This window comes from Malaclemys terrapin, chromosome 3 (assembly GCF_027887155.1).
Source record: "Malaclemys terrapin pileata isolate rMalTer1 chromosome 3, rMalTer1.hap1, whole genome shotgun sequence".
Taxonomy (NCBI): domain Eukaryota; kingdom Metazoa; phylum Chordata; order Testudines; family Emydidae; genus Malaclemys; species Malaclemys terrapin.
This window is the reverse complement of record NC_071507.1, coordinates 26,253,407-26,279,440: the sequence shown is the minus strand read 5'-3', so window position 1 is coordinate 26,279,440 and position 26,034 is coordinate 26,253,407. Positions and strand designations below refer to the sequence as shown.

Genomic DNA, 26,034 nt, shown 5'->3' with positions numbered 1-26,034 from the left:
TCCCTGTACAGTGCAGAAGAGCACAACCCCGCCCCCATTCCCAACTATTACATAAATCCACAGGTCAGTTAACTAACAAACAAGCACATCTTACATATTATGGTGTGACTATCTTAAATAGATTTTGATCATAGAAAACATAAGGTATAATACTAACTGAGAGTTTTCTTTGATTTTGCAAATAAGAAGTTTAAATGCACATTTTTTTATCTTTCAGGTTTACTTTTGGAAGATAATCCCTCCATTCGTGCCATCACCTTAGGACATGGGCATATACTAGTGGGGACCAGAAATGGAGAGATACTTGAAATTGATAAAAGTGGCCCCATGACTCTGCTTGTTCAGGTACAATCTAGTATTCTTCATCAAATAGTTCATAAGAATGCAAGAATTCCTAAGATTTCCCCAATTGCTCTCTCTTTGTTTTCTTTAATACTGTTGGTCAGTTATTTGCCATCCCTCCCTGTTCATTCAGAAACTGATGTACAGTAGGACCTTGATGATTCATACTGAAGAGTGGAGACCTGTTGTGAATTACTGAATTTTGAGGGGGGGAAAAACAAGTAAGAGTCCATTAACTTTGAGTACTATTGAGTCTTTTCACTTACTTTAATGGGAGCTGGATTAGGACCTATGGAAATATATATATATATATAACAATAAGAACTAAAAAGCAGGGCTTTTGCAACACAAAACGTAATTTGTTCATTTTATTTTGACAGTTGTGGTTCAGTTTATTTATGCTGAAATCATATAGCATACTAGTAAATATTCTATACTTTATTTTGTAATAAATGTTAAGTTTTAGTAAACTGACAGCTCACTACAGCAATCTGCTATTACATCTTTCCTGAGAAGTGGAGAGACAACTATTTGTGTGACTTATAACATCTATGGATTTAGCAAAATATTTTACAAATTTCTAGTATATGTGCCCCTTGATGTTGTTTTGTTTTAATAACTATACCAACTTTGCAGGATAGCACTCCTTTTATACTGAAAAGTTGTTTAAGCTCTCCTTTTGTATGTTTGGGTTGTTCTTTTTTAATTCAAGTATGGAGTTTATTGTAATTTGATCCACTTTTGGGGAGTTTGAGCCACTTTTTAAAAATAAGACTTCAGTTAAAGTAGTCAAAATGTTTCTTTTGTTTTATTTACATTCTATTTTATTAAATCATAGCTATATCTAAAATGTCTAGTGTTTTTACAAAACATTATTTCTTATCTGTAATACTATTGTATGGAATTCATTCCAGGCATGTAAAGCAACCTTGCAGTTTCTGCTACTTGTGTGATAGCCATAACAACATGGGGTATGAGCAGATGTATTTTGTACTTGAGTTTTAACCAGAACATTTGAAATGATAATCTTCTCATATATTTCTGCTCTGACAAATGCTAATGTAGTGTGATACTGAAATTGTATGAAAATAACCTGATTTCTGTGGTGAGTTCTGCTGATAAAGAAAATATGTGGTGCCTGCATCTAGCATAATAAAGTTATATAGAAATAATTTTTATAATATGTCATCCAGACAAAATTACTGTTATACATATATCAACTCAAGCACAAATAGAAAATATGTAAGATGTGATCAAGAGGTCCTGATGAACCAGTAAACTTTTGTTGTTTTAGTGGAGTTTTTCCATGTCTACAAAATGCAAATTGCTAAACTGGAGTCCATCACTCGCAGTAATAGGAAATGATCTGACCTTGTCCTTCAGTAGACTCATAGATTCGAAGGGACCATTGTGATCATCTAGTTTGACCTCCTGCATAACACAGGCCATAGGACTTCCCCAAAACAATTCTTAAAGAGTATCTTTTAGAAATACATTCAATCTTGATTTAAAAATGGTCAGTGATGGAGAATCCACCACGACCCTTCGTAAGTAGTTCCAAATGGTTAATTACCCTCACTGTTAAAAATGTACACCTTATTTCCAATCTGAATTTGTCTAGCTTCAACTTCCAGCCACTGGATCATGTTATACCTTTCTCTATTAGATTGAGGAGAAAATATTAAAGATTTGATCTCCATATATATACTTACAGACTATAATCAAGTTACCCCTTAATCTTCTCTTTGTTAAGCTAAATAGATTGAGCTCTTTGGGTCTATAACTGTAAGGCATGTGGTCTAATCCTTTAATCATTCTTGTGGCTCTTCTCTGAACCTTCTCCAATTTATCAACATCCTTGTTGAATTGTGGGCACAGTATACCAGGAGTGGTCACACCACACCAGAGGTAAAATAATCTGTCAACTCATACTCAAGATTCCTCTGTTTATGCATGTGAGAAAAATCACTGAAAAGGTATGAGGAAGAGATAGGTAGCTTGATGTGCTCTTTACTACAGACCTGTCTCCTTTTAGCCAAATTAAAATCTTGGTTTCTCTTTCTGACATTTGACACCACCACCATCCTGCCTGTCATTCAGGCTTGTAATTTGGGCAGCATCTAGTACTGGAAAGCTGTATCCAAACTGGAGAAAATCCAGAGAAGAGCAACAAAAATGATTAAAGGGATATAAAGATTGACTTATGAGAAAAAATTAAAAGAACTAAACAATGACTAATACCAGATCAGAATCCTGCAGAATGCTTAACTTCCATAAACATCATTGAGAACGTTGCCTGTGTTAGGATCTTAGGATAGCACTCTATGGACATAACTGTCTCCTGTACAAGTATTGAAGGGCGGAAGAGAGATAATTTGTTTAGGATTGTACAAGGTTTACACCTAGTAGTGATGGAATGAAATGAAGGAAGAGTACATTAAGGCTGATTATCAGGAGCAGGACCTGACAGTAAGTTCTCTTAGGGTATGTCTATACTTGGGTTGGAGTTGGGGAAGCGGGGGGGATGACTCCCTGCTCGAGGACACATATTTGAACTAGTTCTGATTGAGCTAGTGCACTAAAAATAGTGTAGTCACAGCAGCTTCAGCAGTGAAGGGTTTAGCTACCCAGAATGCATGCCCATCAGAGACACTAAGAACGTACTTGGGGCATCTAGTCCCTCACGTTGCCATAGCTGCATTTTTAGCCCACTAGCTTGATCAGAGCTAGTGTGTATGTATGTCTCCTTGTGCTGGGAATGTATATCTCCATCTTGGAAGTGTAGACATACCCTTCCTTAGAATGAGAAACATCTTCTGAAGGAGGTGGTGGAAGCCCTATTATCTGAGACATTTAAAAGATTAGACAGAGCACTAGAAAATGCACTCGCAGGGGGATGGCCTACAGACATTAAAAGGTGTTATCCATCCTTAACTTCTATGACTTTCTTTAGGGCCATATGGAAGGAGAAGTGTGGGGCTTGGCAGCTCACCCTCTCTTGCCTATCTGTGCAACAGTGAGTGATGATAAAACACTGAGAATCTGGGAACTTTCCTCACAACACCGCATGTTAGCAGTGAGGAAACTGAAAAAAGGTAACTTTCTCCTTTGACTGTATATACTGCAAGAATAATATGCACTGCATTTCTATAGTGCCTTCCATCTGTGTCTCTCAATGCACTCAACAGACATGAATTGAGCCTCTAATATCCCTAGTAAGTTGATAGGGAATAGGAGCATATAGAGAAACTGGGACACAGAAGGGGTGATGTCCCTGACATAAAGCAGGTCTATGGCAAAGGAGGGAAAAGAACCCATTTCCCCTGACTCTACAAGTCCTATGTTTTAACCACAAAATCATTCTCTCTCCCTAAGGACATTTTAAAGCCCACAAATTGTTTATTGTTCTGCTTTAAAAAGTTTTCTTACCAAGTTACAGACAAGATAATTTTCCATGTGATAAAAAGCAGTCAGGATCAGGATCCAGTGGCAATGTGAACTTTATATTTTATTCCCCCACTTCAACTTCTGGGCAGCTGGTCAGTTGTGGATATACATCCTTCCTCCTCTACATAAAGCAGTGAGTAACTGTCGAAATGGTGCTCCTGAAAATTCCAACAAATAATAGTTATGCAGTTAGACTGTCTCATTAAGATTAGGAGGGTATGACTACGCTCCACTCAGAGGTGTGATTGCAGTTTAGCTAGACATATCCATGGTAACTTTAATCTACCTAGCACAACTACAAATAGTAGTGAAAATGTAGCAGCATGGATTCCAGCATAGGCTAGTAACATGAGTGTGTATGAGTGTACAGCCTGTGCCATGTCCGTGCCACCACATCTTCACAGCTATTTTTAGCTGTACTAGCTAGATTAAAGGTAGGGCTGGTCTACACTGGGGGGAGGGATCGATCTAAGATATGCAACTTCAGCTACGCGAAGAGCGTAGCTGAAGTCGAAGTATTTTAGATCGAATTACCTGGGGTCCACATGGCGCGGGATTGACGGCTGCGGCTCCCCCGTCGACTGTGCTACTGCCACTCGTGCTGGTGGAGTTCTGGAGTCGACGGTGAGCGCGTTCGGGGATCGATATATCACGTCTTAACGAGACGCTATATATCGATCCCAGATAAATCGATTGCTACCCGCTGATACGGCGGGTAGTGAAGACGTACCCGTAGTGTCAGTATGCCAACATGATCTGCAATCACACCTCTGATTCCAGTGTATACATACCCTAAGAAATGATTAATTTATAGACCTTTTCTGTGGGGAGACCTTCTAGCTGCAGATTATTGCTGGTTTCCTCAGTCCAACATTATAAACAATAAGGTGTTTCTTTTGAATTTCTTTTCCAGGTGGAAGATGCTGTGCCTTTTCTCCTGATGGGAAATCCTTGGCTGTAGGGTTGAATGATGGGAGTTTTCTGGTAGTGAATGTTGATACTGTTGAAGATATGGTCTCTTTCCACCACAGAAAGGAAATGATCTCTGATATCAAATTTTCACGAGGTGCAGTCAAAGGATAAAATAAGTTGTTTTTTGGTTTTGTTTTCAATGATCGACTTAAAATGGAATGTTGAGGGCAAATTTGTTTTATATGTGAACCATGGCTATTAGGTATTTTTCATTCTGATGTGTTTGTACAGAGCCTAGCACAATGGGCTCTAATCCTGACTGAGGTGTTTGAGTACTACTGCATTAGAAATAAGTAATAATAATAATAATATCAAGAATACTCACATATACTTTAGTTAACTTGGATTTCTTTCTTTTACAGATTCAGGAAAATATCTGGCAGTGGCGTCCCATGATAATTTTGTAGATATTTACAATGTGCTTACCAGCAAAAGAGTTGGCATCTGCAAAGGTGCATCTAGCTATATCACACACATTGACTGGGACTCAAGAGGTAAAATCTTTGACCAAATATGTGAATTGAAATGTCTATAATTACAGTAAAAGTAAATGTCAAATGTGTGCCTGTTCCAATTATGATATAGAAAAACTGCCTCATAATATCCTTGTTCCAGAAAAAATGCTCTTATACATCCCACATCCCAACTGCAATTAATTTTTATTGATGGAATGCATACTTACTGACAACATCTGTGCTGAAGATTGTGGTACTCACTTAGAACATCTAACTAAAATGTCATGCATGAATGTAATGTTGATGTTTTTCTTTATCTGATGCTCTGTAGTTGCATGCTAGCAACACATGACGAACATCTATTCCACCTCTCATGACTGATTTCCTCCTTCTTCTGTTCACTGAGCACTACGTGGCATTTATTGTGATGAAGCCAGTCAGAGAGCATTACCAAAATCATACCATACTGTGATACAAGTAGCCTCATTTTCTTAGTCTTTTTCAAATGTAGATATAACTTTCCATGGATATGCAACTTTTAGTTCCATCTCCCTGTGTGAAATTATAATGAGGATTTGCTGTATTTAAGAAGTAATTACAAAATTACAAAAATATTTGCCTATTATACTGAAATATTTCACAATGGCAAATTTTATGAATTTTAGCTGCATTTTGCTACATGCAGTTGCACAATCCAAAGCTGATTAAACATAATCTTTTTCAACTCTATCTGTTGAACAGTCTTCTGGTAATCGAGCATCATGTTTCATAATACTATACAGCTCTAACTTTCTGAAAGGTTTAAAAAAAAACCAAAGTTTTGAATAAGTAAGGAAGCAAAGACTGGTATGCATTCCTGTCTATGGGGATTTCTGACTGTGGGAACTTTCCAACAAAAGGAGTAGTACATTAAATAATTTTGATCACAGTCATGTGGACATCCAGGGGAATGTGCTGACCTACCAGTTTAAAAAGACTTAAGTATGATTATTGTTTATTTAGTCCTCTAATTTTTTAGGTCATTTTTTGCCCTTTTCTCCCTCTCTCTTACCTGGCATAAAACTGACCTGTGATCCTGATCAAGGAGGGCTGGATACCCTTCTTTTAGAAGCCTGCTATTGTTACTTCTGATTTGGTTGGATAAGGCTGATGCAGTTTGAAAGTGAGGGACTTCTGATCTTATCATATAAGCATTCAGGTTCTGAATTATGACCCTATCATATATGCATGGTAGATGCCAATATACTCTCCAGTTTTAAACCTGCTTTCATTATCAGCTCTTCAATCCTTAAATACTAGAATCCCTTCAATTAAGCCAATTCCAAACAGTTATTAGTTCTTGAGCTACCTCCTCCTCTTTCTAACTTCTCCAGTCCACTAACTGGATCGATTTACTTTAAAATATTTCACTTTCTGACTCTTTTATACATGTGCTTTGTACAGTACCAGACACCCACCTAAGTACTTGAGGCTCAGGGATGAGAGTAAAACAAAAGCATTAAAATAAGCTTCTCTTTGATCTTACTTTAATATTAAAGAACATGTACAAGTTTGCAAGTTATCCAGCATACCAGTTGTGTCACATCAATTCTCTGTGAACAACAACTACTGAACATTTTCCCACTTTGAGGGTTATGACTGACATAAGGGGAAGTGAAAATAGACAGTGAGTGAGTCCTTTTCATAGGTACGATTCTAGTGAAGAAGTGGAATGTTGTACTTACACCAAAATCCCACTTTGCAATGTGGAAGGGAGGGTGTAGTCAGCAGAGGAATCGAAGTGATATGCAGCTTATATATTTTAATTTCTCTTCATCAGAGTTTACTGCGGGTCAGGCTCTGTGCATTTTGATTAGAACTTGGGCCAAGATAATGTCACTCTTAACTAGTTAAGCTCTTTGGAGCAGGGACCATCTTTTTTTTCTCTGGTTGTACTGCATCTAGAACAATGGGGTCCTGGTCAATGACTAGGGCTCCTTGGCACTATTGTGATACAAACAATAACAACTTGTTTTACAATACCTGGACATCAAGTTGTGGGATATGATACATGTATGACACTTCTCGGGGCACCCGGGGCAGTGAGTCCTCCTTCTGGCCACCTGCTTCCAGCACAAGGGAATCTTGTCTGTGCTAGCTGGTGTTAGCTCCACCCAACCAGCCTGTCAGCCACTCAAGCACTCTCCTCTGGGCTATATCAGCCTGCCTTTGCCCTGCAGGTTCACAACAGATATGCCCCAGCGTCCAAGTCCCTTCAAAGTGTCCTTCTGTGGTGTCCAGCCCACAGAAATGCCAGGTCCTCTGTTTCCAAAGGAACAGTGTACCCCAGTTTTACCTCAGCCCACCGCTCTTGTATCACACACAGCACTTGGGTTCAATTATAGTAAAACAAAAGGAAATTTATTTAAGTAAGACTAGAGATTGAAATAGAAACAAGTGTGAATGATGGAAACAAATGGTTACATACAAAACAAAATCATAAAACGTGAACTAGGGCCTATGCTTATCAATAATTACTTTTCCTATTTAAGACTTTGTCTACACTACAGAGTTTTGTCGATGCAAGTTTCGCCAATATAATTACATCATTTGTGCATGTTCACATAATGCTCCTTCTGTCAGCAGAGCACATTCACGGTTGGTGCTCTAGCATCAAGATAGAGAGCAGTGCACTGTGGGTGGCTATCCAACTGTGCTACTCGCCACCTTCTGCAACTAGGAGTTGTGGGAAGGTGGAATGGATTGCAATGTATCATGAGTGCAGGCTCAACATCCCATGATGCAGTTTTTCCATCCCATCATTCCATGGGCTTCCAACTGCATTTCATTGCATTTTTCATCAGCCCCTGTTTACTGTGTGCCCACCATCTCTGTCTGAAAGGATGGATCCTACACTGCTCTCTACTGTTGTGGTCACTGTTATAAACATATCGCGGTTGCTCATGCAGTATATCATGAACACCCAATCTGAACAGGAATCCGAGATATCTGACCTGCTATGTGCCGTGGAAAGAAACACCACCAGATTACTTTGGGCATTCACAGAGCAGCTGCACATGGAGGACCATCATTTTGGGGCTCGAGAAATAAGCACTGAGTGGTGGGATCACATTATTATACAGGTCTGGGATGACGAGCAGTAACTGCAGAACTTTTGGATGCAGAAAGCCACCTTCCTGGAACTGTGTATGGAGCTTGCCCCAGCACTGCGGTGCAATGACACCAAAATGAGAGCAGCCCTCTCGGTGGAGAAGTGTGTGGCGATTGCTCTGTGGAAGCTGGCAACTCCAGACTGCTACTAGTCCATTGAAAATCAGTTTGGAGTCAGGAAGTCCAACGTTGGGGTTGCATTAATGTAAGTGTGCAGGGCCTTTAATCTTATTCTGCTACGAAGGACTGTGACTCTTGGCAATGTGTGTGAAATACTGGATGGCTTTACAACAATGGGAATCCCTAACTGTGGTAGGGTGATAGATGGCTAGCATATCCCAAATTTGGATACCATCTTGGAACAGAGTACATCTATAGAAAGGGGTACTTCTCTATGGTATTTCAGGCATGTGTGGATCCCTGTGGTCATTTCATTGACATCAATGCAGGGTGGTCAGGGAAAGGTGCATGACACACACATCTTCAGGAAACTGGACTGTACAGAAAGCTGCAAGCAGGGACTTTCTTTCCAGACCAGAAGATTATTCATATGTTGGATAAGGGTTACAAATGGGAGACACATCAATGCCGTGTGAAGATAAAGGGGCTGAGGCAGGTATACCAGAAGCCCAGGGAGTCAAACTGTCACTCTAGTGCTGTGCCGAAGTCCTGTTGCTTCTATAAGGAGTTGGACGCCATCCTTGGCGGCAACCCCACCTCTATTGCCAGGAGACCCAGGGATACTTTGGGGATGTGGGAGCTGGAGACAGTGGACAGTAGATTCAACCCCGAGGACAAAGTGGTGGAAGAGGAGGTCAAGTTGGAGGACAAGATGGGAGAGGTGACTGGGTCATCCAGTAGTGTGGCGAGCCAGGACCTCTTCTTGACCTAGGAGGGTTTGAGCCAGTCCCAGCACTCCATCTCTGGTGCATGTGATGCAGGAGAGGAGAACTCTGGTAAGTGATCTTTTTGAGTTGAAGTTGCTCAGTTATATGAGGTAGAGCTGTCCTTTGCTTTGTTATACACTAGAAGTGGGTTAAGGGATAGAAATGTACAAGACTAGCTGTGTTTGTGTGTGCTGGACATTCCCCTGTGCAGCTCCAAGAGTTCACTGGAATCCTCAGAGAGATCGCTAGGAAACTTTCCTGGAGATACTTGTCAATCCACTGCTGAAAGTTCCTTGGCAGAGCTGCTTTGTTCCTTCCTCCACTGTAGGAAACTTTCCAGCACCAATCGGCAATCATTTGTGCAGGGACCAAAGTGGCATACAGCGAGCAGCACAGGGACCTGGTCTGAAGCCGCATGCATACAAGAGATGCACCCTTGCATCCTTGCTTACTCTCAGGAGTAAGATATTGGCTTCAATGACCTGTGGAAAATGGTGGCATAATTTACAATATTGCCCCTAGTCGCCTGCAGTGATCCCCTTAAAAAACCACCTAGACTGGCAGTCCCCAACTTTTTCACTTGCCCCCCCCTTACCTGGTCCACATCCCACCCAGGAGCCGGGGTGGGAGGTGAGGGGGTGGATGGGGCAGGACAGGGGATGGGGAGCCACACTTGAGCCATCCCTGAGTGCTCCTCCAGGCTCCAGCAACTGCTGCTGCTCTTCCCACCCCCCAGTGGCAGAGGCCAGTTACTGCGGGTAATCAGACTTTTAGTGTCTGGGCAGCTGGGACTGGGGCTGAAGCAGAACTAAGGGCCAAGTGGCACTCTCTCCCTGTCTCCCAGGGTTGCTGGCCCTGGCCCGCTGCACCCCCTAGGAGGGCGCGCCCAACTGTTTGGGGACCACTGACCTAGACCCTTTGCCCCATCTTGAGTGCCCCTTTCCTGGGTGAACTCACCATGTTTAGGGCATTCACTGAGCTGTGTGCTTGTCAGGGACACTGAGAAACTAATTAAAATTTGAAAAGAGGTGCATTTTACTGTTATGATTCGATGCTGTATGTGCATTAACAATCATGCTCTGTTTATTGTTTATTGTGCTTCTTAAGATGTGGCCTTCTGGGGAACCCCCTACACACAAGTGCAGCACCTCCACCCGATAAGGAAGTGACCAAGGAGGAGCAAGGAGGACATGTTTCAAGAGGTGGTCCAATCCTCAGACAGAAAAAACAAGAACGCAAGGCATGGAGAGATACTGTAAATGAAAATTAGAAACCCGAAGGCAGAACAGTAAGAAAAGCCAGGAGCAAATTTTAGCCAGGGGTAGAAGAGCAAATAGAGATGTTTATGAGTCAACAGTGTGCCCTTGTTGCCAAGAAGGCTAACGGCATTTTGGGCTGTATATGTAGGAGCATTACCAGCAGATCGAGGGACATGATCATTCCCCTCTATTCGGCATTGGTCAGGCCTCATCTGGAGTACTGTGTCCAGTTTTGGGCCCCATGCTACAAGAAGGATGTAGAAAAATTGAAAAGAGTCCAGTGAAGGGCAACAAAAATGATTAGGGAGCTGGAGCATGTGATTTATGAGGAGAGGCTGAGGGAACTGGGATTATTTAGTCTGCAGAAGAAAAGAACGAGGGGAGATTTGATAGCTGCTTTCAACTACCTGAAAGGGGGTTCCAAAGAGGATGGATCTAGACTGTTCTCAGTGGTACCAGATGACAGAACAAGGACTAATGGTCTCAAGTTGCAGTGAGGGAGGTTTAGGTTGGATATATTAGAAAAAACTTTTTCACTAGGAGGGTGGTGAAGCACTGGAATGCGTTACCTAGGGAGGTGGTGGAATCTCTTTCCTTAGATGTTTTTGACAAAGCCCTGGCTGGGATGATTTAGTTGGGGATTGGTCCTGCTTTGAGCAGGAGGTTGGACTAGATGACCTCCTGAGGTCCCTTCCAACCCTGATATTCTATGATTCTATGTTGAAGTCCCTAATTGCACTGTAAGCAGAATACATCTGTGCTCAGCCCCCCTGCAGCTGATACAAAACTGCTTGCCATGCCCTTCCCAAACTCCTCCTACCCATTCCTTGCATCTTTCTGGCTGTCTCAGTTCCTCATTCACTCTACCCCTTCAGACAGCTTCCAAAATGATAGCTGGAGTGACACAGCTATGGGAGCCTACATCAGGACACTGCCCTTCACTGTTATTTGAATTTCCACCAAGCATTTTCTGTATGTTGTTAATGGGTTTTTAATAAAAACACACTCACTGAAAGATAATCAATCTTTATTTGTCTACATATGGTGGTTGCTGCTGTGTCTACACTGACACTTTGTCTATATAACTTTGCCGCAAAAAGCTCTATGCCTGTCATCGAGGTGGTTTTATTTTGTCGGTGAAGCAGAAGAGTTTTGTCACCGGAAGGAGCATTGTTGTAGTGCGTACAGCTCCACTGTTTTGTCGATGAAAGCTGACTTTTGTTGACAAAACTCTGTAGTGTAGACAAAGCCTAATAAAGCACATTTTTACCCCAAAGGTTCAATCTTTGGCAGCACTGATGCCAAAGGAGCTAGAACTCAGTCTTTCATGAAGCACCCCTGCTCATCAAGGTACCTCCTCAGCGAATGGACCCAGAGTGTCTTTTTCCACTCTATTATCTACTGAATCAGTCTTTTGTTTTTATTCACGGCAAGGCCAAACCCCCTGCTGTCATATTGTTCCTTTTCACTTCCAAGTGGTTTCGATGTTTTTATAGTTTATCTTTGAGGTTTTCCCATTGACTTTTATGGGTTGGTGCAAAGGTGGGCAATCAAACAAGACATTACATAATTAGCTAGCCAGGGAGGGGTAGCAACTCCCTCCTGCTTGAATGGGCCATCACTGAAACATATGATTCCCTGGTGACTCACTTTTACCCCCGAACTGTAAGGGCATAATTTTCAATATAGTTACATTATTCTTTAAATATTACCCATACACACATCTCACAATGATTATGAGTATTGATAAGTTGCAAGCTTTCAGTAGAGACCTCATATAATTACCCTTTATGGATAAATACCGTGAAAGTGGTGTATTTGGTGTAGTGAGTTTCTCAGGTTTGAGACAGGAGTTGCTTGTAAAGAACAGTGAACCCTTTGCCAGTGGGCACCAGAGGGCATTGTGTCACAACATGTATAGCGGATAATGCCTGTCTTAAGAATAGGGACACTGAAATCTCTTTAAGTATCTTTACAATTATTTGGAAATGATCTATCTGTTTTGAAGGAACACATATGAAAGAACATCACTAGCTCCTTTTTTGTTGTTGATTTTACTCTCTGTTATTTCCACTACTACTTAGAAGATGTAGGCTAGCATTCCTTTCCATTACGTCTTTTGCCTTTTCTCTGAAGCTCATGCTGATTTACCCCCTTCCCCTCTGTATGTGTAATGGTCTTGAAAGCAACATGGCTTCCCAAAAGATATTGTCTACTTCATCCACAAGTTATTTGGTCATAGTGTTCAACATAGTAGAGAAGAATAAAATAGATGCTCAGATACTACAGTGATGGGCAGCAATATAACTCCCCCCCTCCCCCCCAAGTGCCATCAGCAGTGACTCCTGCAGAATTGAACAGGGCTCTTGGAATAATGGGCCACATCCTCAGCTGATGTAAATCAACATGACTCTGCAGAAAAGGACCTGGGGATTACAGTGGATGAGAAGCTGGATATGAGTCAGCAGTGTGTCCTTGTTGCCAAGAAGGCCAACAGCATATTGGGCTGTATTAGCAGGAGCATTGCCAGCAGATCGAGGGAAGTGATTATTCCCCTCTATTCTTCACTGGTGAGGCCACATTTGGAGTATTGTGTCCAATTTTGGTTCCCCCACTACAGAAGGGATGTAGACAAATTGGAGAGGGTCCAACGGAGGGCAATGAAAATGATTTATGGGTCTGGGGCACATGATTTACGAGGAGAGGCTGAGGGAACTGAGCTTATTTAGTCTGCAGAAGAGAAGAGTGAGGGGGGATTTGATAGCAGCCTTCAACTACCCAAAAGGGGATTCCAAAGTGGATGGAGCTCAGCTGTTCTCAGTGGTGGCAGATGACAGAACAAGAAGCAATGGTCTACAGTTGCAGTGGGGGAGGTCTAGGTTGGATATTAGGAAACACTATTTCACTAGTAGGGGTGGTGAAGCACTGGAATGGGTTACCTAGGGAGGTGGTGGAATCTCCATCCTTAGAGGTTTTTAAGGCCCGGCTTGACAAAGCCCTAGCTGGGATGATTTAGTTGGTGTTGGTCCTGCTTTGAGCAGGGGATTGGACTAGATGACTTCCTGAGGTCTCTTCTAACCCTAATATTCTATTATTCTATAACTCCATTAGAACTACACTATTTACACTGGCTGAGGATCTGATCCAGTGTTTCTTAGTTAATAACTGCTTCCCTTATCAAACCACACTATTTAGATACTGGAAAACCTCTTAGTTTTTGACCAAATTTTAAATTTGTGGGTTCTGCCTTCAATTTCTGGTTGAGACTTATACAGGAGGGTGTTGTTCCTGATGACATGTGGGCAGAATATCCAGGCAGCACACATGCAGCTGATAAATATATTCCCACTCTCTGCCTAGAAGTAAGAAAATGTTTTGCTCCTGCTTGAAGGCTCTAGCACAGGAGGTGGGGGAGGATGGCAGATTTCTAGTGGAGCCAGAGGTCAGCTATCTTATGTTGTTTTTCCTCCATCAATGTGAAGGGGTGAAGAAGCCTTTCGAACCCGGAGCACCCCAGCTCTTTATCAATCAAGGGAAGCTCCAGAGTCATTTTATAGTGGTCTTTCTTGCTGCTTCAGTTATATCATAAAACTCAAATTTAAGGCAGCCTGTTTATTTTTTCTGTTTCTCCCCTTCCTGCCCAATGGCTTACTAATGAACCAATCCCTGCAACAAACCACATTGCCAACTCTGTCCGCATGTCTATTCAAGGGACACCATCACAGGACCTAACCACATCAGCCATACCATCAATGGCTCATTCACCTGCACATCTACCACTGTGATATATGCCATCATGTGCCATCAGTGCCCCTCTGCCATGTACATGGCCAAACCAGACAGTCTCTATGCAAGAGAATAAATGGACACAAATCAGACATCAAGAATTGTAACATTAAAAAACCAGAAGGAGAACACTTCAGTCTCCCTGGACACTCAATAACAGACTTAAAAGTGGCAATTGTTCAACAAAAAAACTTCAAAAACAGACTTCAACAAGAAATTGCAGAACTGGAATTCATTTGCAAACCGGACACCATCAAAATAGGCCTAAATAAAGACTGGGAGTGGATGGGTCACTACAAAAAGTAATTTTCCCTCTGCTGATACTCACACCTTCTTGTCAACTGTTGGAAATTGGCGATGTCTACCTTGATTGCATTGGCCTCGTTAGCACTACAAAAGTAGTTTTCTCTCTGTTGATATTCACCCCTTCTTGTCAACTGTTGGGAATAGGCCACTTCCACCTTAATTGAATGGGCCTCATTAGCACTGACCCCCGACTTGGTAAGGCAACTCCCATCTTTTCATGTGCTGTACTATATATACTGTTTATTGTATTTTTCACTCCATGCATCTGATGAAGTGGGTTTTAGCCCACGAAAGCTTATGCCCAAATAAATTTGTTAATCTTTAAGGTGCCACAAGGACTCCTCGTTGTTTTTGCTGACTAACACGGTTTGCAGACTAACACGGTTACCACTCTGAAATAATGTACATTCAGTTTCACATAAGCCTGCCTAATTGTTAGCATACAATTTGGATCACATTTGTAATGTTTGTATTCAAGGATTGTTTGTTATACATTTGTATTGGGCAGTGCTTGAATAGAGAGAGAGAGATTTATAACTTTTTTAAAATCGCTATACAGCCATCTTATAAAATAATCATATATATGATTATTATATGATTATATGAAATCTCACATTTACGACTTGATCCAGCAAAGTGCTAAGCACCTCTGAGGCTACTCAGCACCATGCATGACTTGGCCCGTACTCAGCTGTTTGTGAGTAGTATCTAAGTATTAATAAATGATAATGCATAGGTATTTGTGACAAAATGATAAGCGTGACCTACAGAGCATTAATATAAATACAGATGGACTGTATTTATATTAATACAGATGGACTGTATTTATATTAATGCTCTGTAGGTCATGCTTATCATTTTGTCACAAATACCTATGCAGGATGTGCATTCAAATTTTTTATAACACCTCATCACTCAATAAAAAGGGCACTTCATAATATTCCAATCATGTATAAAATAAATAATAAACTCGTATTTCATATACAGGAAAGTTATTGCAAGTCAATTCTGGTGCCAAAGAACAACTGTTTTTTGAAGCACCAAGAGGAAAAAGACATATTATAAGAGCTGCTGAGGTATGGATCATACTAATTACATTTTCTGATTACTTCACTCAGTACTAACTTGAAGGTTTTATATTGTGAATGTTGTTATATGCTACTGCTGAAAATTAGTGTATTACTTATTTAAATGGTATGTCTTCTTCATATACCTTCCCCTATGCTACCGCACTTTTAAGTTTACAAAGTGCTTCACAGACATTAGTGAATTTTCACAACAGCCCTGTGAAGTAGGCCTTTGTAAGTATTATAACATACAGATGTTACATATACAAAAGTTAATCCTTATAATGGATATAATTAGAACTGCTTAATCACTCAGTATCATACCTTTTATGCAGCTACATTACTCTAAGCACTTAACAAACATTAGTATTTCAAAATTAGAACCATTTCAGATAAGCACTTTAATTCAGATCTGATCAAATATTGTAAATATTGTGGGTGAGATTTTCAAAAGGACTTGGCATTGAACTAACTTTTCTCTCCCATTGAAATAAGTTGAAAAGTAGATTAAAAAGTGCAAATTTACTAAAATTCTCACAATAAATCTCAGAATGAAATTACATGAGTGCAGAAAAGGCAACACCAAATTTTCCATCACCTGCAATATCTGCAGGTGCATCCATTTGTTCTTTTAGAAGAAGGATTTATGTGCAAATATGTATTTGTGCATTCCAGACAAGTAATTCCACATAATCTCTTTGCATGAACTTGTTTTGTATTTAATCTGTGTGCAGGCAATTTAAGTGCAATGTAAGAAGCTACTTTTAAAAGCGTGTGGCCTCATTTTTAAGGGATGCTGAACACCTGCAACTCTCAATAACTTTAATGAGAGGTGCCAATATTCATCACCTCCGAAAATCTCTAAACAGTTTAAATCCAAATGCTAATGACCAATGATCTCTCCCTGGAGAATAAAAAATGTATAGCAAAAAAGTAAAATACCAGGAACTCTACCTTGTAGTATAGCAGTTTTAATAAAGGTAATAAATGGTATTTAGCATTAATCATCTGGAAATAAACATACTGTAAGCTAACAAAAACAAAAACAAAAAATCATTTTGGCCAAGCCCATATGCAAGTTGATCTATCAAAACTAGTTTGTTAGTTTCGTAGTTCAAGAGAAAAATGTAACAACTCAAGCAGTGTATTGGACATTTGTCAAGATTACTTTGTTTTGGGAATTTTTGTTTCCAGACAGAGAAGATTGAATGGGATACCTGGACATGTGTTCTTGGTCCTACTTGTGAAGGAATCTGGCCCATGCATAGTGATGTCACTGTTGTAAATGCAGCTACTCTGACAAAAGATGGTTCACTGTTAGCTACAGGAGATGACTTTGGTTTTGTGAAGCTTTTTTCATATCCTGTGAAGGTAATAAATAGCATTTACTCATCAGATTAGAAGCTGTGTTGGAAAGGGAAGTGGGGAAAATTTCTGTAGGAAAATGTGAAAAATGAATAGTTTAAGTGATAACATGTATTCTTTATATTTCAGGGACAACGTGCAAAGTTCAAGAAGTATGTGGGTCATAGTGCCCATGTAACCAACGTTCGATGGTTACATAATGATTCTGTGCTACTGACTGTAGGTGGTGCTGATACTGCTTTGATGATCTGGAGTAGAGAGTTTGTGGGCATCCAAGAGAGTAAACTGGTTGACAGTGAGGAGTCAGATACAGATGCAGAAGAGGATGGAGGTAAAAGAAGAATATGCAAAATACATATTAAATGTAGCCCTGATCTCACAAAGACTCACATATGTTCTTAACTTTAAGCATGTGAGGAATCCTATTGAGTTCAATGGGACTCCTCATGTGCTTAAAGTTAAGTACATGCTTAAAGTTAACTATGTGTAAGTCTTTGTAGGATCAGGACCTAAGGGTATGTCTATACTACCCACTGGATTGGCGGGTAGTGAACGATCTATCGGGGATCGATTTATCGTGTCTAGTGTAGACACAATAAATCGATCCCCGATCGCTCTGCCGTCGACTCCTGTACTCCACCACGGCGAGAGGCGGAAGCAGAGTTGACGGGGGAGCGGTGGCAGTCGACACCGCGCCGTGAGGGCATGAGGTAAGTCGACCTAAGATACGTCGACTTCAGCTACGCTATTCTCGTAGCTGAAGTTGGCTCTTAGGTCAAGCCCCCTCCTGGAGTGTAGACCAGGCCTTAGACTGCTTCTGTTGTTGCAGATCTTTGTATTTCTTATTTCTCCAATACAAAATTGAAAACAAACTACACAGGTGTCATTTTATTTTTCACATTATTAAAGGTTATGACAGTGATGTTGCAAGAGAAAAGGCTATTGATTATACAACAAAGATCTATGCAGTAAGCATCCGAGAAATGGAAGGAACAAAGCCACACCAGCAGCTGAAGGAGGTTTCAGTTGAGGAAAGGTATGGCATGCAAAGGCATTCATTTCCATATATTCAATAAATTCTTCTGACTTTGCTTTTATTGAACTAAAAAAAGTCTGTTATAAATATTGACAAGACAGCATTTTAAAATTCTTATGTCCCAGTGCATCATGGGTTAAATTGGGGATATGTTTGTGTGCCTTGGGCAGTGGAGAAGGGTTATTTGTTAATCACAGAAGTGTCAATCTTTTTTTCTTCCAAATTCATGTTTACGGTCTTACGTATTCTTACTTTTAGATATGAAATGAAACAGTAAACTTAAGGTATCCCCAAATAGGAAGTAATATCTGCTAGTCTTTGTGAACTTACATCTTCAAAATTACAGAATTAAATCAAATCAAATCTCAAGTTAAATGAGTTGACATGATTCATCTTGATATCTAGAGGATGTTTGTCCTTATCATTAAACCATAGAATTCAGCAGTCTGCCTTCAAGAGTGGTTTAGGACATGAATAAAAAGGGCATTACTGATCAGATCTGAATTATACTGTGCTCTTCGGGTGAAGATGCTCATTTTTTGAAATATTTATTCTTTAAAAATATTCCCATTCATCTGTGCATTTGGTTTCAGTACCAGCCTTATATCCTATAAATTCCTTGTGAGCATTTTTGAATTCCCCTTCTATCTTTTACATGGCTGCTGTATGCTCTCTTAATTAGTGTGTGTTTGTTTTAAAAAGATGGAACTGGTAGCATCACCTATAGTTTAGGTTGCTTGACCATTTCCATTATAAGACAGTAAGAAGGAGGAAGTAGTCCTATAGGAATGCAGAGGAGTGAGAAATTGGGAGGAAGATAAGGAGAGAGGGGTGTTGCAGAAGCCAGAGGATGAGAAGTTGCAAAAGGGATGTGGGAAAGGAACCAAGGTGGAGCAGAGGGGAACAGAGACAGGCCAGGGACAGAAGAGTTTGTTCTGTAACCACTACAGCACGCTTCCCTACAGAACCAGGTATTGAACCTAGGAGTCCTGAGTTTCTACATTATTCTGCTTTGAGCAAATCACTGGCATTACTCTGCTGTGAAAGCACTGGCAGAGTATGTGGCTAATCCACATGGAGGATAACACTCTAGTACTGCTACCAGTTACTATGTTAGCTCAAGTAGTAAAAGTCTGTGCTGTGGATCTAAAAGTCTGAACCCTACTGATGACTCAGAAGAGGAAACCATGTAGTGACCTGGCTGGAAGAGCATCATGAAGAGGAGGCTGCAGTTCTTGGAATGAGAGGAGCTGCAGCATGAGATAGGATGTGTGAAGACACCATCAAATAGGGGTGTGATGCCTGGCAGAGCTAATCCCCAGGACAACCAAGGGGAGGCGCCACTAGCAATGAGAGCTTCCCAGGACAATCTCTCACAGAGATTTACCCAAAGTCCTTCCATGCAAACCATCTCAGACCGCCTTCTCCAGCACTGTCTTGATGGTGCCTCTTCCCTAGTGGCTGGTAGGGGAACTCTGGCCTGCCCAGTATTCTGGGTCCCAGTCCAGGGACACAGAACCTAGCAGTTCTGGGCTTTACTCTCTCAGCCCTCACTAACTTTTGAGTGCTTGACTTTGCAGCTTCATCTTTTTTAAAAAAAAATGTAATTCTCTAATTAAGAAAAAAACCCTAAAAAAAACCAGAAATTCCACCCCCAGCCCTCACCCCCTCCCATACGCCAACCCTCTCCCCCACATACCATGAACCCCTAATTTCTGGCCCCACCCTGGAGCCCACACCCCCAGCCAGAGCACTCACTCTCTCCTTCACCCCAACCCCCTGCCCCAGCCCAGTGAAAGTGAATGAGGGTGGTGGAGAGCAAGCGATGGAGGGAGGAGGGAATGAGTGGGGGGCAGGGCCTTGGAGAAGGGACAGGGCAGGGACAGGGCCTCAGGGAAGTGTCACAATTTATTTTTATTTTTTAATTAGTACCACCTACCAATAAAAAATTGGGGAGCATAGTTTTGTTATTTACTGTAGTTCTTGCAAGTAAATAGAAAAAAGAGTAGGTTAATAACTACTTGGCAATTATCAGGTGACTCCATATTTAAAGGAGCCCAAATATTCTATACATTATGTGGCATTTGCAGTGCAATGCAAACTGTGTGCTATGTGGAACTTCAAATTGGACATCAAACCTGGAAATAGAAATAGGATACACTGGAAATTAAAATGGATTAACGATATGTATTTTTGTGATTTACTAGTTAGAGCATAGGACTCAGTCAAGAACCCTGGATTCTATTCTCAGCTTAATTTTCTTGCATGTAGTTCAGCTGCTTTTATTGTTGTTTTTAAGGATGTGATGGGTTATATGGTGGACCTATTTAGTATACTACTTTAAAAAAAATTAGATTCTTATATTAGGCCCTGATTTTGGAAAGCCTCTAAACCTGTTCTTAAATCCACCTCTATTCAGGAAAGCACTTAAGCATTTTCTTAAGTTCTTTTGAAATCAATGAGACTTAAGCACATATTTAAACAAATGCTTATGTGCCCTTCCTGATTAGAGATGTTTTCCTGGGTCAAGACCTCATGCTGCACAGAAGGAACACAGTAATTCATTGCAAAATACACAGCTAAAATTTTCAGACTGGCGTGCTTAAAATTGGACACCTATATCTATATGTAAGCACTTAAAATCCCCTACATTTCCCATTGACTTTAATGGAAGCTCTGGATGCCCAGCATCTCAGAAACCAGGTCATTTATTTAAGTGCCTAAATGAAAATATAGGCACCTAATCCAAATTTGAAAATTTTGGCCCACATATTTTGGGACCCACAATTTTTGGAACAAAGACATGAAGTCCCAGAGTTCATGTGTTTTTAAAAATTTACGTTTGGGCATCATTTCCTCCCCTGCTTTCACCATATGTACATCTTCTCTACTTTCTTAGTAACAAAATCCTTGTATTTCATTTTATCTTTCTGTAAAATGTGTATAATGATACCTACTGCACATCAACATTTTGAGGTTCATTTAGAAATGTTAAATTTTAATTGTGGGAGAATAGACCTAAGTCAGTAGTATGCATGGAATACCACACTGGCTCCAGAAAACACAATTCCAGAATATACTGGGCCACGTTCCCTCATATGTTCTGGCTGCTTATGCTGCTTGGGTGATACAAAGTAGCTGTATATTCAGTTTAACTTACTAAAAATCTGGTTTACACCTGTTTTGCATTGTTGGCGCATCAAAAGCAGCCATGGCATACCCATGAATCTGACCCACCTTGTTTACAAGACTACTAAATCTTCATCATTACATTAATGATTGGTGGCATAGGAGATACATGTTTCCTCATTATATGATATATTGGCCCAGATTTCCCCCCACATTTGGATTGCTTTGTGCTATTCATCCGTACAAAACAACATTACAGCTGCTGCAGTTAGCTGTGGGAGAATCAGACCAGAGCAGAGGGATTCTCTGGTGAAGCAGAGCCAGTAGACCTGCTCCTACATCGCTCCCCCTGCCTCTAGCTGTGATAGGGAACACGGCCTAGGGAAGGGAGGTGCTTTGTTCCAGTAGTCCCCAACTGTTATAATAACTTCTTGGCAATCAGTATAAATTAGAACACCACTCAAGCTGCTGTAAACTATTGCAGAGGACAATCCACCCCACAGCCAGCCTGAGATTGAGAGAGTACAATCGTAGCTTACAACATCCCCCATCTGTTGTGCACTATGTGTTCTTCAGCTATTGTTTCTGTCTAATAATCAAGATTAGCATATTACATTTTAACAGCTATCTGAAATTTTTCAAAAATCCCTTATAATGCAGATTAAGAGCTGCATTTTTCCATGTGTTTCACCAAAGATTCACAGGCTGATGTTCATATTTTTATATATGAAAGGTATGGTTTGGGTTACTTTATATACATGGAATTTGCAGATCTGATGACCTTATTGTGGATCACACACATTTCATATGTAGCTTACTGGATAAAAATATGTGTTAAACATATACAAATCATATTTGATACACATTTAGTTCATCTGAATTATATGTGCAAGTAACAAATAAATATGACTCATACATATTATGATAAAAAGTTTCTTCAGTCTGAATTAGGTAGTTTGTTTTTATATGAGACCATCAAACAATACAATTACAATACAAATAATTATGAATTATCCCAAGATACTAATCACTACTAATCATTATGTTCCTATATGCAACCTAGGCATGTATTAACCGAGCTCAAGGACAGAGTTCACAATTTACAAGATCAGTGGCCAAATATGTCAAGATATTTGAAGCATTCATAGACACCTGCTTCTCTGAGGCCAATGGTACAGGATCTGCTGAAAGTGTGTTGAAGTTCAGACATAGGGGTGCAAGCCTCAATTCCATTACATTTTATGCTCCCATGATATTAAGGGCTGACAGTATTGTTGGCACTGAGACTAGATTTCAGTACATCAGTGCAAAACTTTTCAGTACAAATTAAGTGAACACATCAGGCTGTCCATTATTTCTTGCTGTGTTCTTCAGTCAAAGATCTGATCCACCTGTTGCTATCACACCTTCAATTGCCTCAGCACAGTCATCGACCTTCTTATGTCAGGAATAAAAGACAGAGTCAAGTATAAAGTGGAGTTCCATTAGTGCAGAGCTGGTAAAGCTTCACTTGACATGGAGTTGGTATTCATGGCCAGAGTAGTGCATTAAGTCATCAAAAATTCTAGAGCCGTTATACATTAAGATTAAATTGATGAATTGTCTGTTGATGGCCAAAAGGGGGTTTTTGAGGTCTGGCTTTGGGACCGATCTGGCTGATACATGCAACACTGATGTAGAACCTCCAGGTCTGCTAGGCCGACTTTATATTAGATGTCTGGGAAACATCAGAGGAGGCCCAGAGAGGCTAGATGGGAGCTAACAACTTGCAAGGACATTTGGAAGCAAGTCTCATAGCTGTGCCAGTCAAACTCTTTTCCTGGGCTCAAGATTCAACGTTTATGCCAGTCTGTGATGGACATGTCCAACCACACTCTGAACACTTCCTAAAGATGCTGGGCTGCAAGAATACAAAGAGTTGGCGATAGAACAAACGATACAAAATAAAAAACCTACAAGTTTTCTCTTGCCAATGGGTAGGAAGGCCTCAATTCTTTGACATAGCAGGAGCTTCCAGGCTTGGCATCCCTGGCATTGATTAATGAGGATAGCACTGAGCACTGATGGAGCCAGTCACAAAAATTCTTTATATCTACTACAAATGAAGGTGTTGAAGCTCCATAGTTTAGAAAAGATTACTCCTTGAGAAAGCTGACAAGACATTGAGCTGAACCAGTTCAGCAGGCTAGCAACAAAATGTTTTATCACAATGGAGGCCTGGTTTCAGCCTATCACTTGCCAAAGTGTTGTAAAGGTGACTTTCTCCATGTCTGAGGAAGGAGGCTAGACTTTGTGACTTTGGTTTACTCCTCTGCATTCAGCCTTTGGAAAAGCAAAAGGGAAGAAGGGCTGAGATTTCAGTGGTGAAATGATGATCCAGTTTGATGGACCATGAGCTTAACCATTTTTAAATAGGTCCTCAAACAAAATGTGAAGTGACCACCTCCCCATTCTCCATCACACAGTTTTTCTTCCTTTCCTCAGATAGTCTCTCCATGAACTTCTGCATCAGTCTTCATTCCCTTTCTACCTCCTAAGCCATGCACCTGTATGCATGCCATTACCCAAGCATAAACAGTCTTCACCCACACCCATGCATACCAGATATATGCCAACATCCATACACACTAGTCACACACCAGGACATGCACTAACACTAGCGGTAGACAGGCAAGAGTACCTTCCATGGTATCATCAGAGGAGCAGAAGGGTTCTAGCCTTCAAGTGCCTCTCCTCAGCTCCCCTCCCCTCCCCCTGAGACAGAAAAGTTCCTCCCTCCCCATCCCCACAGACAAGAGGAAGGGAGCCAGGTGGATGTTTCTGTCTTGGAAGGGAGCCATCAGAACCCACCTCTCTCTTCAGGCAGGGTTGTGGGGAAGCAGGATTATTCTACTGTTTCCCTCTCTATGTAGGAAAGGGGCTGATTGTTCTTGCCGCTCCATAGGAAAGAGGCTATAAGAAGAGGGTTGATTATGATAGCTGAATTGCCACTAGCAGAGTGAGCAGGGACTTTGAACTCCATCCCGCTGTTGCAATGTGCCCTGATTTCACCACACATCCAAGCTCTATGTAGAGACAGCACATTCAAAGCCAGTGGAGTACAGATCAAAGTCCTGTACTGCATTGGACTTCCAACTCAGGGGCAGACTGACAGGACACTCCAAAGTGCCGAGCCTTTAAGCAGCAGGATTTTCATCCTTGTACAGGGGAAGACAACAACTTTGTAAGCCCATCTGGACAAGTCTAACCTAACCTAAGTCAATGCCTTCAGAAAAGAGTTAAAACCCCTTGTAGCATATGCCTTTTCTTTTACTTTTTTAGTTGCTTAATAAAAAATAATCATTGTGTAAGTACCTGTGACGATTATAGAAATCATATAGTATACAAAATGTGAGATTAGTCATGGCCAGGGTTGGGAGCCCCTGAGGCTTAGCAGAGTCCAATGGCAATGTACTGGTCAGGGAGTCTGGGTGAAGCCTCTTCAGCAGATGCAGTTTTAGCATGTAACAGTGGGTATATATCTACATTGCAATTAAACACCCATGATTGGCCTGTGTCAGCTGACTTGGCTTATTGGGCTCAGGCTGCAGGGCTGTAAAATTGCAGTATAGATGTTTGGGCTCAGGCTGGAGCCTAGGCTCTGGGACCCTCCCCCTAGCAGAGGTGGAGCTCCGGGGAGGTGTGGCTGGGGGTGCAATTTTAAAATGTCTTCACAGATGTATTAGTTTGTGCATTCAGTTAAGATAATTAATTCATTGTTGTTTCTCTCTCCTCTCCTCCACCTTGTTTTTCTTCTCCTCCCTCCCTCCATATCTGTCTTCCTCTCTCCCCTTATTTCTCTTTTCTTTTCTTGCTCCTCTGATTGGCATTATGCTCGCTGCTCTGCCTATGTAATTTAGGAACAGGGTGTCAATCAGAGTTGCTGCAGGAATAGTCTCGCGGTGTGGGAGCCCAAAGAGCAGCGTTCCCACACCACGGGACACTTTGGTCAGTGGCAAGACTGTCCCGGACAATCCAGGACAATTGTAAGCCATGTTATATATTACTTAGGAAAATACATAGGAATTATGTTTTATATGAGAACCAGTTTAATGGTTGAATTGGGACCATTTTAACTGACCAAAGCTAGAATTTAAATGACAAGAAGTACAATGAGCCTGTTGACTAACATTACGTTTCATGCCACTAATATGGGAGGCATAATAATGTTTGCATTTTGTATTCTGCTAACACTAATTCATATCTTGTGTTTGCAGCATTCATTTGTTTGACTTGCATGTCTACATAAACTAACAGCTTAATAACTATGATGATGGAAAATCCTTCAAGGCAGGTTGAATATGTGGAAAACCAAAAGCAGCGTTAGCATGTCTAGTCCTCTGTTTTGTATCACACTAGTCTGTCCTGTTTATTGTAAGTTATCTGTCATAGGCTGTTTTTCAAATTATCTACTGTGTATCATTTGTAATCCTACACTGTAGTAGGGTGCAAAAAGAGGATTTTCCTATCCTCAAATATTGGTTATTCTTTTGTTGATGATTTATTTCTTATAACACAGGGGCTCAGTTTTCAAACAAGCCTCCAAAATTGCACACACATTTTTGCACTATAAATTGAATAGCTAGATGCATAGTTACACAATTTGCTCATGCAAATATGGATTTTATATGTATAATTTTGTGGGTGCAATTTCAGAAGCCAGCTTGGAAATGAATCCCTATTTGTATACACGCATTCGTGGAGACTATTCAGAATGTATTGGAAAAAAATATATTTGGGGTGTAGGAAATAATACAATGAGTCTTTTAACAGAATAGTGGTCATTGGGGTGGA

The 26,034-nt window shown here is 40.8% G+C and overlaps 1 protein-coding gene across 2 annotated transcripts in view; it reads left to right on the top strand.

The window, feature by feature from the left end:
- EML6 (EMAP like 6) overlaps window positions 1-26,034 on the top strand; it is a 360,064-nt gene that overhangs the window by 288,320 nt on the left and 45,710 nt on the right. For both annotated transcript variants that reach the window (XM_054023674.1, XM_054023673.1), the window contains exons 21-28: window positions 218-345; window positions 3,296-3,437; window positions 4,703-4,855; window positions 5,124-5,255; window positions 15,592-15,680; window positions 16,866-17,042; window positions 17,166-17,367; window positions 17,946-18,072. In XM_054023674.1, coding sequence (XP_053879649.1) covers window positions 218-345; window positions 3,296-3,437; window positions 4,703-4,855; window positions 5,124-5,255; window positions 15,592-15,680; window positions 16,866-17,042; window positions 17,166-17,367; window positions 17,946-18,072 — 1,150 coding nt within the window. The remainder of the gene's footprint in view (window positions 1-217; window positions 346-3,295; window positions 3,438-4,702; window positions 4,856-5,123; window positions 5,256-15,591; window positions 15,681-16,865; window positions 17,043-17,165; window positions 17,368-17,945; window positions 18,073-26,034) is intronic.